At 40.6% G+C, this 16,456-nt stretch overlaps 1 protein-coding gene across 6 annotated transcripts in view; it reads right to left on the reverse strand.

The window, feature by feature from the left end:
- The window catches only part of FNIP2 (folliculin interacting protein 2), a 132,313-nt gene that overhangs the window by 33,381 nt on the left and 82,476 nt on the right, over positions 1–16,456 (reverse strand). For all 6 annotated transcript variants that reach the window (XM_047856471.1, XM_047856473.1, XM_047856475.1 and 3 more), the window contains 5 exons: positions 13,174–13,303; positions 4,895–5,096; positions 4,362–4,450; positions 1,289–1,435; positions 1,002–1,171 (listed from right to left, as the gene is read on the reverse strand). In XM_047856471.1, coding sequence (XP_047712427.1) covers positions 1,002–1,171; positions 1,289–1,435; positions 4,362–4,450; positions 4,895–5,096; positions 13,174–13,303 — 738 coding nt within the window. The remainder of the gene's footprint in view (positions 1–1,001; positions 1,172–1,288; positions 1,436–4,361; positions 4,451–4,894; positions 5,097–13,173; positions 13,304–16,456) is intronic.

The following is a 16,456-nucleotide window of genomic DNA, read 5'->3' on the forward strand; positions in this document are numbered from 1 at the left end:
TGGCTGTGGCACCTATACCCTTAACCTTCACACTCTACTGTCTCTGTCTTGCATCCTTCTCCTATCAAAGGAGTAATCAGGATGTTTTGAGATCATCTGAATACAAATCTGCCACCTCCATTAGGCAGCTAGCTTCCCCAAGCTAAGCAGTGTGTGTTAACCCCATATCCCTGGCATCTAGCATAGGATCTGGATCAGCGTGGGCAGCAAGTTTAACTGTGTTACTCTACATGATTGATGAGTGAGAGGTCCAAGAGTAGAGCTCTTTTCCACATGAACCCAAATATGCCACTTTGAACTCACAAGTCCCAAACTTTATAACCAACCATGCCAAAGCATTAGATTTCTGTACCATGCCTATGTGCAAAGCTTTGAGGAAATAAATGCCACCATCTAATTGCAAGGAAGTGGTATAGAGAAAGACAAGGTTCCTAACTCAAGCTAAAGTTGTAAAGGTAGTACAATTATAGTATGTTACTTTCTTTTTCTCCTATTTTTCTCTAACCAAGTCCATCCTTGAGGGCAGTGGTTCTCAGCCAGAGAGTGTCTTGCCACCCAGGAACAATGTTCGGAGACATTTTTGATTGTCACAACTCTGAAGGGGGTGTTTCACTGGTAGCTAGTGAACAAAGGCCACTAATGCTGCTAACACCCTAAATGCACAAGACAGCCCTCCCAAACCCCACCCCACAAAGAATTATCTGGTCCAAATATCAATAATGCTGAGGTTAAGAAACCCTGCTCTAGGGTGAACTGCCACTGTGGTATGGGAGAACGATTTACCTGTTCCGCTTCAGAAGAGCACAACAAAGCTGCCAGCGGCGGGGAAGGAGAGGAAGGGGTTGCCCTACAACTAGACCCTGTGGGCCAGTCTCCTATCATCTGCCTGTCCAGGGACAACTCCTGAATCTCCGGGATGGAGAGCCAATATCAACAAAAAATTCTAGCATTTTCTCCATTCCACCCCATAGAGTCTCTGAATAGTCAAATTAGGTACTAACCCAGCTGTGCCCAGAGAGGATTATATGGATGTGTTTTGGCCAGCGTGTTCACTGACTGAGAGGTGCGTTTCTCTGAGAAGGCTTTAATGGGAGGGTGATCAACAGGCATGACAGTCGGTACCCAGGCCAGGTGGTAGGTTAACACTGCAGTCAGTAAGGCAGCAAAAAACCTTGGAGAAATGGAAGAAAATACAACCAGATGAGTCAATGCAGGAAGAGGCATGTCACATACACCACAGACACTGGCCATGGAAGTTGCAAAAAGGCTTCAGAGATTTGAAGCTTACTGATTTTTGTTGATCTGTTCTATCAGAAGTGTAAACTCCTTGAGAAAGCGCTGGCAGAGCTGGGTTTTTTCCAAGGTGCTGGACATCATGGTAAGCCATACGGGTTCAGCTATCCTTGGAACGGAATATAAGTTCCAGATAGTTCCTCTATAGAAAAGAGAAGGGAGACATAAAACTGTCACAAATATTATTTTGGATAATCTCTGTATAAAGGAGTAAAGAAGAAAACAATAATCTGGATCTATGTAGCCCTTGAGGGATTCAAACAGGATATAAAACAGAGATCAGCAAACTATGATCCAGAGGCCAAACCTGCCACCTTTTTTGTAAATAACATTTTATTGGAACACTGCCAAGCTCATTCATTTATACATTATCTATTGCTGCTTTTTGCAGAATGGCAAAGTTGAGGAGCTATGACAGAAACTCTTTATGGAAAAGGCATACTAACCCTTGATATAAAATATCCATTTTTTAAATGATTTGTTTTCACAATGCCTATTATCAAAATTTGCATTTGTTTTTACAGTAAAGAAATAAAGGAAGAAGGAAAGTACATGCTATTTAAAAATGTGGCCAAAGGCAACTCAGCTCTCCCAAGTGCTAGTTAGTGCTTAGTTCTTTAAGCCAAAGCACCCTATTGATTTCAGATGAAAAAACTACATAAATGGCTCTTCTTCATGATATATACTGAGTTTCTATATGGACTAACAGAATCAAATTCTTAGAACTATAAGCTATTAGCAAAACTGACTAATGTAGCTTTATCACTTTACAGATATAGAAACTGAGGCCTAGAGAAATTAAGTTACTTATATAAGACACTGAATGACAAGGTCAGGATGAGACTTCAGGTTTCCCAACACCTGGTGCCAAGGCCTTACTCTAAGCTTCATGACTCATAAATGTTTTTCCAAAGAGCACACTAACTTAGCTTAGGATATATTCACTCCAAATAAAGACAATAAGACATATTCTGATTTTCTAGCTATGTGCCTAAATCAACGGAGATACAAGAGAACGTCATCTTGGCCAAAACACATCTGCTGAGTTAGGTAGCAATGACAGATTACAGTCACACAGAACTGGGAATTATTTACTAAAACTAGGTCTCCCATTGGTAACACTATATTTTGTCACCATTTCTGGAAGGGTAGGTTGTTGAAGTAAGAATAAGACGTGTCTTTGAATAAGTGAGGCTTTCTGGTTCTGTACTTTCAGATTCTTGACCTCTGAAAAATTAATACTTTAATCAAACTAGCACAACTCCACACTATTTCTCAAATATATGACTTAGGTCTTGACAATCACCAGATAATGACAAATGTGCTATCTGAGTACTTTACACATAACGCAAGGTTCAAAGACCACTGGAGATATTGTTTCAAGTAGCCATATAGAATTCACCAGCATATACCTTAATCATCAAAAAAATGTTCTAGGGATGCCTGGGTGGCTCAGTCTGTTAAGCATCCAACTTTTTGGCTCAAGTTACCATCTTGAGATTCATGGGTTTGAGCCCTGCATGGGGCTCCGTGCTGATGGTGTGAAACCTGCTTGGGATTCTCTCTCTCTCTCTCTCTCTCTCTCTGTCCCTTCCCCAAGTGTGTGTGCCCTCTCTCTCTCTGTCTCTCTCTCTCAAAATAAACTAAAAACAAAAACAAAAACACCCAATGTTCTAAAATTCTAAAAACTATAAAGAATTTTTTTTCATGTTCATTTATTTATTTTGAGAGAGAAAGAGAACATGAGTTGGGGGGAGAGAGAGAGAGGAAGAGGAAGAATTCCAAGCAGTCTCCACACTGTCACACTGGTGTGGGTGTGGGTGTCAGCGTGGAGCCCAAGGCAGGGCTCGATCTCATGAACCGTGAGATCATGACCTGAGATGAAATCAAGAGTTGGACACTTAACCAACTGAGCCTCCCAGGCACCCCTGTAAAAATTCTTTTATCTTTCAGCTACAGAATAACAGTTTGACTTATTAGTTCATGATGGCTTTGGAATATGATTCCACTCCCCATTGAGAAACTGGCTCAAAGAAATGGTGCAAGAACCCCAGGTTAGCATGGTGAAGGAGAGTCCTACCCTCTACACTACACCTTCCTACCCAGATATTAGGAGCAAAGACTACAGAAAACCAGTCTCCAAAGTACAAAGATCATGAATTAAAAACTGACAATGAAGACACACTAATTTAGTGTTCAGACCAGGATACTTATGAGAGGGCACTGGGTATAAACAAGGACTGTCCTGGTAAGCTGGAAGGTATATCTGCCTGACACATATATGCTCTCCAGCTATGCTGTGCTCTTTTTATTTTTGTTTCTTTTTAAATTTTTTTTTTTAATGTTTATTTATTTTTGAGACAGAGAGAGACAGAGCATGAACGGGGGAGGGTCAGAGAGAGAGGGAGACACAGAATCGGAAGCAGGCTCCTGGCTCTGGGCCATCGTCAGCCCAGAGGCCGACGTGGGGCTCGAACTCACGGACCGTGAGATCGTGACCTGAGCTGAAGTCGGACGCTTAACCGACTGAGCCACCCAGGCACCCCTTAAATTTTTTTTTTAAGGGGGCTCCACTCCCAGTGTGGAGCCCAACATGGGGCTTACACTCACGACTCTGAGATCAAGAGTCAGACACTTAACCGACTGAGCCACCCAGGTGCCCCTCTCCAGCTATGCTCTGGATGAGTGTCCCTGAACTCAAGCCTTCACAACTGTAAAGTGGGGTCAGTTAATAGTGCTTACTCGTAGGGCTTTTGTGAGGATGACATGAAATAATGAACAGGCTTATAAGAGACACATAAATATTAGTTTTCTCCATTCATCTCATTAAAAGCAATCAAAGACTGTCAGGCAGCAGTGTGGATTATGTGGTGCTGTGTGACTTAAACATTCTGCTCTATTTGATCTGGGTTTCCATCTTGAAGGAAGGAGCTGCTAAAGTGACCAGTAATCGCCAGCCCCTAAATTCTTCCAATTAATGTCTCCATGTATCCCCAGATCCATGGCTGCCACCGCTACTGCCACTTATAAATTTATCCTGTTGGATTTGCCAGACTTTGTCAACGTACCTGAATTCTCCCAGAGCTTCCATCAGACGGCTGACATAAAACTGGACACGGAGACTTGATTCTGCTATCTTCCTGCAGGAGATCATGGCCTTCATTGAAGAGAGAAAAAAATTTACTTTCTGAGAAGAAATTCCTTTATAACTGTTTACCACTGGGCATTTATTAATAAAATACTAGTATAATGAAAACACTCACTGTAGTAATGACTTAAGTCATCAGAAAGCAGTCATTTCCTTTCCTAAAACAATCTAATGTCTGATATCTAATATCAATGTATTAAAGGATCTATTACTGTTGCAGGTGATTTAAGTTCTCTAAAAAAGGGATCTGATCATAAACCATGAGATTCTACCATCTTAAGCCCTATAATCACTTCTCTATTTGACACAAGATTACGGTCTTTTTTTTTAAAGATATTATTTTTAAGTAATTTCTACATGCAACATGGGACTTGAACTCACAATGCTGAGATCAAGAGTTGCATGCTCTATTGACTGACACAGCCAGGTGCCCCTAGATTACATTCTTATTACCTTTTCAATTGCACTCTTCAGCCTGTTCATGTGAGACTCAAAAAGGGGGAAATGAGAAAAAAAGAAGTCCTGGAAATTCCTTTGTGCCTCTTCTTTCTCACACAGAGAAAAGATGATGCTTATGGCAATTTTCTTCCTCCGAACTATGGCCGGATTAGAACTACAGGTTTCTTCAGCCAGGCTGAATGTTTCATCAGTTGACCTGCAGGAACAGTAAGTTTGAAAAGTTGCCATACATCAAAGAATCACACTGAAGATAAACTGCAGTGCCAGGGGATGCCATTCAGAAATTCAGAAAGCTAATGTGAACACTCCGGAGTCTGAACCAAGAGTTTCATCTACTTGGAATTCATTCTTTTCTCTAATTCTGTCATGAAAAATGAAAACCTCAACTTACCACAGCGTATTTAACACAAAAAGAAACTTAAATAAAAATTAAAAGTAACCTTAAATATCCTCTTGTTAGACTCTTAGTCTTTTTCCCTTGGATAATTTTACATCAGATTGGTGGTATTTAGGAAGGGGCGAGACACATCTGGTCACTCAAAACAGAGGCCCTTTGTTTTGGTTGATAGATAGCAAAAGATAAGAACATTAGAAGGGAAATGATCCTGTGGTATTCTGTTTAACCAATGCATCATGTTTGGAACTACTGGTAGTTGAGGCTGACTTTCCCAAGGCTATTAAATCCATTACATGAAGTTACTCCAGTAAATGCTCAGATTAAGCCACGCAATTGATTAAGCTCTCTGGGAAATCCCCCAAGCAGAAAGACTTCTCTCTCTTCTGTGTAAATTCTTAAAAAAAACTTACGGTTCTTTTGAGAGAGTCCACTTCTATGATAAGAGAATCACGAAGCCAATAAATTATGAATATATACTCAATTTGTCTTAAGGGGGAAGACTCACAAATATGGCCTAACCCTCTTATTTAGCTATTCTGAAAAAAACAGCATAACTAGCACATAGTTACTAACAGCAAAAGCGAAAATAATTTTTTTTCTACAAAGATACCAAAAGGAAAGGACATAATATATTGCAAATGAAAGCACCTTGTCTGGCACACCGTAAGTATGCAATTAACTTTCTCTTTCTCACTGACTTCACCATTTAGTCTTGTATATCTGCAGAATATGGGAGAGGACTGCTTCCTCTATTTTCTTTACCACAAATTACAATAAAGCAATTACTTATGCTTGGTAGGATTCAAGGCAGCTAGCCTCCATACTCTTGATCTTAAACTTGTTTAGTGCTCCACTCATAGCCTAGAATGTTCCTGTGATTTTGAACATATCCATACCTCTGAAAACATGCATGCATAAAAAGTGTTTTGGTCAGGAAAGCCATTTTACTTTTAAAGGAAAGGGGACAGACATCTTGTTCTAACCTCAGGAAAGATATGCTACTGTTTCTGTCAACTTCAAGCAAGATCCCAGAGATGTAGATGTGGTTGATAAGCCAGTAACAGGCACTAACAGACATGCCACTGGCAAGGCATGATCTCCAGGTACTGTTGTAAATGCTGTGCATTATAATAAATCATCAACTGTTTTCTCTGAAAAATCCCTAGATCCTAATCATCTGCTCATTAAAAAAAAAAAAAAAAGACCCTGAGCCTATCTTAGAATTTTAATTTCACACAAAGAAATTCCATACAGTAAATATTCTCCTTTTCCAAAGTACCTGTACTATAACTTTGTTTTTTGCACCAGTTTATTTCTATTTTATAGGAAGTTCTGATATTATATTTATCAACACTTTCTCGCAACCTTTTCTTTTTTTTTGTCTGGCATCTCCTACTTCTCTTCTTTTCCCAAGTAAAATGACCATCTCAGTCCATTTATCTTTGGCCAATATGGTCCTTAATAATGAAATTGTAATAAACACTTAACCCCATGCGTTTTTATGCATCGTCTTCATCTCTACCATATAAACAATAGCCAACTCTGTCTTAACACAGCACAGAGTGCCACCTACTGAATTTCTGAAAAACTTCCACAGCTACAATAGCCCTGCGTAGCTCTTACTTGCTTCACTGTGTCTGTCTAATGCATTCTATTTTTGGGTGGGGGGAGAGGTGGGGAAGAGTAGAGGGAGAGACAGAATCTTAAGCAGGCTCCATGCCCCGTGCAGAGCCCTACTCGGGCTTGATTTCATGACCCTGAGGTCATGACCCGAGCCTAAATCAAGAATCAGATGCTTGGGGCTCCTGGGTGGCTCAGTCAGTTTAAGTGTCCAACTTCAGCTCAGGTCATGATCTCACAGTTTCAAGAGTTCGAGCCCCACGTTGGGCTCTGTGCTGACAGCTCAGAGCCTGGAGCCTGCTTTGGATTGTGTGTCTCCCTCCCTCTCTCTGCCCTTCCCCGCTCATGCTTGCTTGCTCACTCTCTCTCTCTCTCTCAAAAATAAATAAAAATATTTTTTTAATGTAAAAAAAAAATAAAAAAGAATCAGATGCTTAACCAACTGAGCCACCCAGATGCCCCTCTCTCCACTGGATTCCTGGATTCTAACGCAACAGAGCTTCATTCTGAAGTCTTAGATCAACTGTGCAAATCAGATCATATAGTACTGTAATTGTATTTTTAAAATTATTCCACAATGAAAGAACATTTCAGAATGTTTTAAAACATTTGAGTATGTACCCAAATACTTCACCGTATCTTCTCACCCTCAAATCACCCTGTAAGGTACACAGATCTTTTTGCAAATGTGGAAACTGAGGCAGGGTGATTCATCAACCTGCTTCAGGAACAGAAAGCTTCTTAGGGACAATGCTGGCGCTAGAACCCCGGGTTTCTGTCTTCTAGTCTGGGCTCATTTCCTAGACTCTGGAAAGGAGCAGGGACTCTGCCCCATGCCTGATCCGTCTGCTGCTGTTCATGCCATCAGGTGCATCCTGCCAGCTGGAGCACGGACAGCAAATAGCTGGGAGAAATCCCATCAGCTAACAGGACTTCAAGTCAAGGAAAACCCACTGCTATACTCTTAATCTTCTCCTTACAAAAAACTCAAGTAGAATTTTGTTGACACTTATGAATAAGCACTTACATACATTATTTTTTTTTTTTTTCTTTTTTTTTTTTTTTTTTTTTAATTTTTTTTTCAACGTTTATTTATTTTGGGGACAGAGAGAGACACAGCATGAATGGGGGAGGGGCAGAGAGAGAGGGAGACACAGAATCGGAAACAGGCTCCAGGCTCCGAGCCATCAGCCCAGAGCCTGACGCGGGGCTTGAACTCACGGACCGCGAGATCGTGACCCGGCTGAAGTCGGCCGCTTAACCGACTGCGCCACCCAGGTGCCCCTTACATACATTATTTTTACTTCAAGATCATAAATAAAGCAAAAACTATGATTATGTAAGTGCATCTCAATCATCTATAATTAATATCACCACTGCTTAGTTTGTTTTTGTCAGCTTTGAATTTAATTTGAATGTATGTATTATATTGGAACATATGAAACTGCCATTTTTATAGGTCAAAGAACAAACCTGTATCAACTTTATATGGTTGGTTCAATTTAATAATTTGAATCAAAAGCCCTTCTGGGAAATTTAATACCTCAGTCCTTTAAGGTTTCAGTAGCTTCACTAAGGGATGGAATCTCTGCAGTTTCTCTTCTATTACAGGCAGTACTTCCCCACCAGCTGGTAAAGGTCCAAGCCCAACTCCCCAACCAGTAACCAAAAGTTACCGCCTGGCACAGCAGGGGGCCTGGAGACATGAGTATCCAGCGTGGAACCAACTGCTAAGGACTGTGAAATCATCCTTTCCATCTTTATCTGTTCGGAAGTTTTTGATTACTGTGACTTTTCTCTCAAAGCCAGATGCAATCGTGTTTTTGGTACCCACTGTTCTCCTGTCTAACATAAAAAAACTAATTTTCCTACCTCCATTCCTGCCAAAAGTAAGAAATCAACTGCAGCAACTTTAAATGAAGGGATCTTCATAGGTACAGTGATCAATTCAAAACGTCAGCCACATTTATATTCTCTGTGTGCCAGCTTCATGGGCATGAGACCCCACTCACACAGAGCCCTGTTCCCAGATGGGCCCCTGGTTTGATTTAATGTTTTGCGGTTGCCATCTTGAATTCTTGGTGATTTTATCTTTGAGCCTGTATTCTGTAGGTAAAGTCTGATGGTACAATGAAACATGTGAGCGAGCAGTGAAGACACCAGGCTGCAGAGTGCACAGTGGGCTCCGGCCTAAGGGCGTGCAACCCAGCCGCTGAGCAACTAGCTAGGCAGTCAGGCACACGCCCACGTGTCTGAGCAGTCCAGGGTAGCAGGAGGCCCCAAGGCAGCAAGCCTGGGACCTGGGCCCAGACTGGTGGCTGTGAGAGCAGCAGCAACCACAGCCATGGGAGAGAGCAAAGACCTGGGTAGTGCCATGACCCACGGTGCGAGGCCAGCTAGCCCATCCATCATCGGAACCTGTCCCTGTAGAGTCTGCACAAATATTTAACTCTGACCCAAGACCCAAGACACTGAATTATCACAAAGCGCCCACAGTGGACATTGCAATAAAGCACATCCAGGAGTAATCAGAATTCTTCAGAGTTTACCATCTACAGTTTTGAAAAGCACTGCAACATTACAAAGTATATATCTACAGGCATAGAAATAGAAATTTTTTTTTAATTTTTTTTTAAAGTTTATTTATTTTTGAGAGAGACAGAGACAGAGCATGAGGTGGGGAGGGGCAGAGAGAGAGGGAGACACAGAATCTGAAACAGGCTCCAGGCTCTTGAGTTGTCAGCACAGAGCCCGATGTGGGGCTCGAACCCACGGACCGTGGGATCATGACCTGAGCTGAAGCCGGGCGCTTAACTGACTGAGCCACCCAGGCGCCCCATAGAAATTAAATGTAAAGATTGTTGCACCGGACAGAGAAAAAAACCCATTGTTTTCATTTGAAGCTTCAAATAAACAAATTATTAATAAGAAAGCCCATTTAAAATTAATTTTCCCGGAGCGCCTGGGTGGCTCAGTTGGTTAAGCGTCTGACTTTGGTTCAGGTCATGATCTCATACTTTGTGGGTTTAAGCCTCGTATTGGGCTCTGAGCTGACAGCTCGGAGCCTAGAAGTCTGCTTCAGATTCTGTGTCTCCCTCTCTCTCTGCCCTTCCCCCACTTGTGTTCTGTCTCTGTCTCTCAAAAATAAATAAATATTAACAAATTTTTTAAATAAAATAAAACAAATTTTCCTCACAATTGAAGATGCAGTGATAGAATGAAAAAACAGGCATTTTGAATTATATACAACTCATGAAGAAACTCAGTTGCTTGTAAGACTTTCATGAGTTACAGTAAATGTCAGAGGAGACATTAAAATAACTTTGTATAAATTTACATTTAAAATTAAATCCAGTCTTATACAAAAATGGATTTGTGCGAAGAATTAAATTTTTTTAGAAAAACTGTTCCACAAGAATCATCAGATCTGGATGCAATGAAATTTATATTTTGAAAGTTTATCAAAAACTTAATCCAATGTTTTCATAACGCATAAAGTTCCAGTAACAGTTACATCAGCAGAAAGATCTTTCTCAAAACGAAAAATTGTCAAAAATCATTTGCCATCTCGCATTTGCCAAGACTGACTAATGCTGCTTTCAATTATATCAATTGAAAGCAAAGTTGCTAAAAAGTATAAATTTTGATAACCTGACAAAGGAATATAGAAAAATGAGCCAGGAAAGACTTATGATGAATCAAGATATAGCATTATTATGTAAAATTATGATGCTGAAATATTAATTTTGCAATCTATAGTTTTTCTTCATATTTCACTATTATTCCTATTATATTTTGTAAGTAAAATATTTTTTTAAATCTTTACCTTTTAGTACCTTTAATAGTACTTTTCCTTACTTTTTGAACAAAGGGGCTCCACATTTTCTTTTTTTTTTTTATTGTATTTTGAGAGAGAGAGAGAGAGAGAGAGAGAGAGAGAGAGAGAGAGAAGGCAAGCAGAGGAGAGGGGAAAGGGAGAGGGAGAGAGAGAATCCCAAGTAAACTCCATGCTCAGCACAAGGCTGTTGCAGGGCTCGACTCCATGACCCTGGGATCATGACCTGAACGAAAATCAAGAGTTGGATGCTCAAGCCACTGAGCCACAGAGGCGCCCCTGGGGGCATTTTCATTTTTGAACTAAAAATACTTATTTTAGTTGTGAATTCATTAGAGATTCTTTAGTTTCTAAAGCCAGATCTCAATTCAAATTAGAATGTTGAAGAATTTTTAGAGGAGTGAGTTGGAGAATGCTATTCAACTTGAGATTTAATCCTGAAGGGATGGAAAAACATTTTTAGTAAAGAGATGCATAGTGGCGCCTGGGTGACTCAGTTGAGTGTCCGACTTCGGCTCAGGTCATGATCTCACAGTCTGTGAATTCAAGTCCCACGTCAGGCTCTGTGCTGACAGCTCAGAGCCTGAAGCCTGCTTCGGATTCTGTCTGTCTGTCTGTCTGTCTGTCTGTCTCTCTCTCTCTCTCTGGCCCTCCTTCACCCATGCTCTGTCTCTCTCTCAAAAATAAATAAACGTTAAAAAAATTAAGAAAAAAAAAGAGATGCGTAAAGCGGAAGATTTCTCAAGACCCGTCATTCTCTTCAATCACAGAAGCTGCTGTAATGGCAGGGAGGGAGGTGGGATGCCTTCTTTTGACAACTGTAGTGATGGTAATGATAATGATGGCAATAAGTGCAAATAAGTCATCCTGACTAGTATTTTCTTTCCCATGTCTTGTCTTAGCTTGACTTGACTTGCTGTATCTCATTTAATTCTCCCAACAACACCATGAGGCTGGTACTAGCACAAATAAGGCAGATGCCGAAGCAACACTTTGAATCCAGACTAATTCACTGTCACGTACACCCAGTGAGTGGCAGAGCTAGGACTTGTCCTCACACCAAAGTCTGCCATTCCACTCAAAGTCCACCGACCACCAAACAGTTCCTCAGCGAGTGAAGCAGCTATATGTTTTTCTCTTGGCTGAGCTTGCTAGGATTGTGAGAATAACAGAAGAGAGGCAAGCAGCCTGACATGTGCTATACACACACCCTAACCCTTGTTTCTCAGCTTGTTCTTTAAGTGCCATCTCCTCCATGCATGGCTCTGCCATGCCCCCCATGACCACCAGCAGGTATTCTCTCCCTCCCCTGAGTCCCAAAGTGCTTTATGCCCTGCCCATGGCATTTATAGTTTAACATCTTTATTAAAAAATTTTGATGTCTATTTATTTATTTTGAGAGAGAGAGCATGCACAAGCAGGGTAGGGGCAGAGAAAGAGAGAGAGAGAGAAAGAGAAAGAAAGAGACAGGGAGGGAGGGAGGGACAGAAAATGCCAAGCAGGCTCCATGCTGTCAGCACAGAGTCCAAAGTGGAGCTCAAACTCAAGAACCGTGAGATCATGACCTGAGCCAAAATCAAGAGTCGGACACTTAACTGACTAAGCCACCCAAGAGCCCCTACAGCTTAACGTCTTTATGCCATTATTTATGTGCATATCGCCTTCCCTACCAGTCAACAAACTATACTAGTAGTTCACAAATGCAGGCATGTAACTGAATCATCTTTACACCTTCACAGATCCCTACACATGGTGATTACTAGCGAACTCACTAAATCAACCAATTTACATGTGAATTTTTATAGCTACAACCTATACTAATTCCCTTTAAGGTTTTGGGTTGTAGGAAGAAGAAAGTGGAAGCTACTGATGTAACATCATAACGAGCCAACCATGTGTATTTTGCAAAACAACTAAACTTTAGAACTAAAATTCAACTGCAATGAAGGCAGAATATACCTCGAGGCCATCTTTATAATCAGAGTCATGACCACTCAGTTTAAGAATTTAAGTTTTATGAAAAGAGTATGTCCCAATCCTTGAGTTCACAGGTTTCCAAAGACCACACTGGTGTCTCAGTAAGCCAAGGAAGAGATTTATTCCACCCCTCTAGCTCCCAAGAGCTGTATCTGGAAGGGAGCCAATTCAAAGAGAGAGCACACTCACCTTAAATAACACCAAGTCTAGCTCGTACATGGCACAATGACCCAGATTATTCCCCAGTGTCTTCCAAACCAGATTGCTGTTTGGCTTCTATATTTATTCTTTTTATAAAACTTATCACTTGCAAATTTTCAGCCTAAGCTGAAGCTAACCAAGAGGTCTTAGTTCTTTTTCCACTGACAACAGGTGAGTACTGCCAGTTTGTTCGAGCTGCCTACAACTAGTACCTTTCTCGGCAAGAGCAAACTTGCAACTCACCTCCTTGGAATGATGCCATTTTCCAAACTTGTCGTCTGACTTCGAAGCCAGCGGCGCTGGTAACTACTGGAAGAGGATGTGGATGAGCTTGGAGATGGAAAAGGCGTAATCAAAAGGCTGCTAAGTGAGGCTGTGGGGAAGAAAATTTGAAAGTTCAAAGTCCAGGTAAATGAATCCTCTCGTAGCTACACAACATACATGCCAAGTGACCTAAATTTTCGGGTTCTACCAGCCATATCCAGCAGGGGGAGACTATGACTTCTCTCTTACAAAGAAAACATCCTTTAAAAAGGAAAATAAATTTAAAAAATAGGGATTACAGACATAGCAACTGCATCAATCACGAGGCCCCACATTAAAAAGGCAACATAATTAATACTAACTTCATCAGAATGTAAATGCAGATTTCCAGGACAACGGTTCACACAGCATCATTGTTATACACCTGATAACTAATGTCATATACAATGTTTATGGACATATATTTTCTCCTCTTAACTACTTCTTCATTCTCTATTTTGAGGTGAAATCTAGGCAAATAAGTGGTTTCTCCACATAGTATCCTCTCTCCAATCCCCTATCTCCAAATACACAATACATATTTATGCTCCTTCCCTCCAGCCACCAGCTCCCCATTGCCACTTCCTTGGCTGTGAAAAAGCAACCTCTAGTCTTAAATATATTTTCTGCTTGGATTACTTTTTTGCCTCAGAGCCTCTCTCTGCTTCTTTCGTCTACAAAGTATTAAATGCCTGCACTTAGGCTCTCAGTGTGAGCTGACATGCCAGCCCAGACTTCTTTAACAGGCAGGGAGGGACCCGTCCCTTTCAGGGTAGGCAAAGGCATTTTTACAAAGCAGAGCTGCTTGATGGAGGTCTACTCGTTTGGAAGAATGAAAGAAGATAGACTCTTTTACTTTCCTTGGGCTAAGGAATTAGACACTGAAAAGTCAGTCCAGTGGAAAAGAAAATGGGGTGCTATGTTGAAAGCTGGTCAATGTTTTCAGAAGCAGATCACAGGACAAAGGAAATTGACTTCAGGACACATAATATATTATGCTCATGGATATCACTTGATAAGGCAATTTCCCATATAAAGTTTTACATTTTAATTTATGCTTTCATAGGCAGATGTAAATAACCTGACTCCCTGACCTGATTTCTTAAATACCCCAGGAGTTACTTGGCTGTTAGTCAATAATCAGTCAGCAAATGCTGGAGTGTGTACAATGTGCCAGGTGTTGCGTGTGGCAACTGGGATACACTGGTGGACAAGACAGACACACATCCGCCTGCGTGGAGCTTCAAACCTACATGAATAGCAATGAACTTGCCAGGCTACGGAATTAGATGCAAAACAACTCAAGGTTCTTTGCACAGCAGAGGTGCGTGACATGGTTTTCTTCTAATTTAGTCACTACTCATAACAAATGTGTTTGGTACATCTAAATCAGCTTTGCATCCCTGTATCCAGCCAGGACAGCTCCTTGAACACAACAGGCAATAAATCGTTAGTGAACGTATGGCACTTCTTCACTAAAGTATCACCCAGATGTGGCTGGCCCCAACAGGCTTGCCTCTGTTCTGACCTGGTTTCACCCTGAGGCTGGACTTAACTGCCCAAAGTCAAATCCTTATTTGAAATATCAGTGGTGGGTAATTTTCCTGACAATGTCGAAGGGAGATAGAAGAGAGTTTTTCCTCAAAATCACACAAAACTACTTAATAAAAAAAATCCCAATTAGACATTTGTGCCACATCCTCAAGCTCTAAAAGTCCCCCATAAGGTACACAAACTCTTCATTCCCTATTCCTAAATCTTCAGGGTCCCCTGTCTCTCCCTGACTTATGCTGATCAATTCAACTTCTTGGCAGGTGGAGGACAGGGCTGAGGGGCAGTACTTGTTTCATAAACATTTTTTTCCCTGTCACAGAGGCAAGATGGAGATGACTCTGAGGGCCGAATTTATTCTGGAAATTAAAGGTATAGCTATACAATTCAGTTTAGTAAACTGAGTAAAAGCCCAGGCTCCTGGTTCAAATCCTACCTCTGCTACTCACCAGTTGTTACATGTAACACTTGGGCAGTTTACTTAAACTGTTAGCTTTCTCATCTGTGAAATGAGGACAGTAAAACACCACACCTCAGTATTTTCCATGAGAACTACAATCTGCTAGTGAATTGTGAATTATTTAGTGAACTGACACCACCATTAAAAAAAAAAAAAAAAAAAAAGCGGGCGCCTGGGTGGCTCATTTGGTTAAGCATCTGACTGTTGATTTCAACTCAGGTCATGATCTCACAGTTCGTGAGATGGAACCTCACACTGGGCTCTGTACTGACAGCGCGAAACCTGCTTGGGGTTCTCTCTCTCTCTCTCTCTCTCTCTCTCTCTCTATCTCTCTCTTTCCCCTGCTTGTGCATTCTCCCTCAAAATAAATATACTTTAAAAAGATAAAAAATTCAAAAGAAAAAACACAAGAGAATATTGCAGTGCTATTAACTGATGAAACTTTTGTTATGTATAAAGATGTTTGTTACTGGATCATAACATAAAATGCATTAATTAGCATGAACTTCAGACAAAAGAGAAGTTTGAAAAGCAGTGGCCTATTTCATAAGGTTCCTGTGAGGATTAAACAAATCAATACATGCAAAATACTTATTAGCCCCCACAATAAATGCTGGCTATTTACTCCCTCTGATAATTCTTGGAACAGGAAAGCTAAGTACAACATTTTGGAGTACTAAAATGTTATTAGTTCTGATTAGTTGATTATGAAAACAACCTAGGATTTGTAATAGACATGTGAAAGGGAAGGGAAACAATTAAAAAAAATAAAACACAGAAGAGAATAATCCTTTCTCATTATAAAATACCGAATAAAATTTTTTATGGTATATAAGTGAAATATTAAGCTAAAGTGCTGGCTTAGTGCTATCAAGCATTTCCTTATCAAAATATGTTAATACTATTTAATATGATTTTTATGTTAAAGTACTATGGTATATCATCGTCGATCACACACAATAGGAAGCTATTAATATAGTTAATAACTCTCAAATGGGAGAACAGCCCTAATTTTGGTCTACAACTCATTGCCATTTTCATGAGAAAAGGGTGGATTCAGATAACTGTTTCATTAACGTTTAATGCATTTGGTAGTTGGCTAGACTCTTCTGTCTCTTCTGCAGCTTGGACTGGCACGGGTCTATGTGTATCTGGAAACAATCCCGTCATAGTGAGAAGACTAAGTTAATGTGATTAGGCCCCTTATTTCCT

Source organism: Prionailurus viverrinus, chromosome B1 (genome assembly GCF_022837055.1).
Source record: "Prionailurus viverrinus isolate Anna chromosome B1, UM_Priviv_1.0, whole genome shotgun sequence".
Taxonomy (NCBI): Eukaryota; Metazoa; Chordata; class Mammalia; order Carnivora; family Felidae; genus Prionailurus; species Prionailurus viverrinus.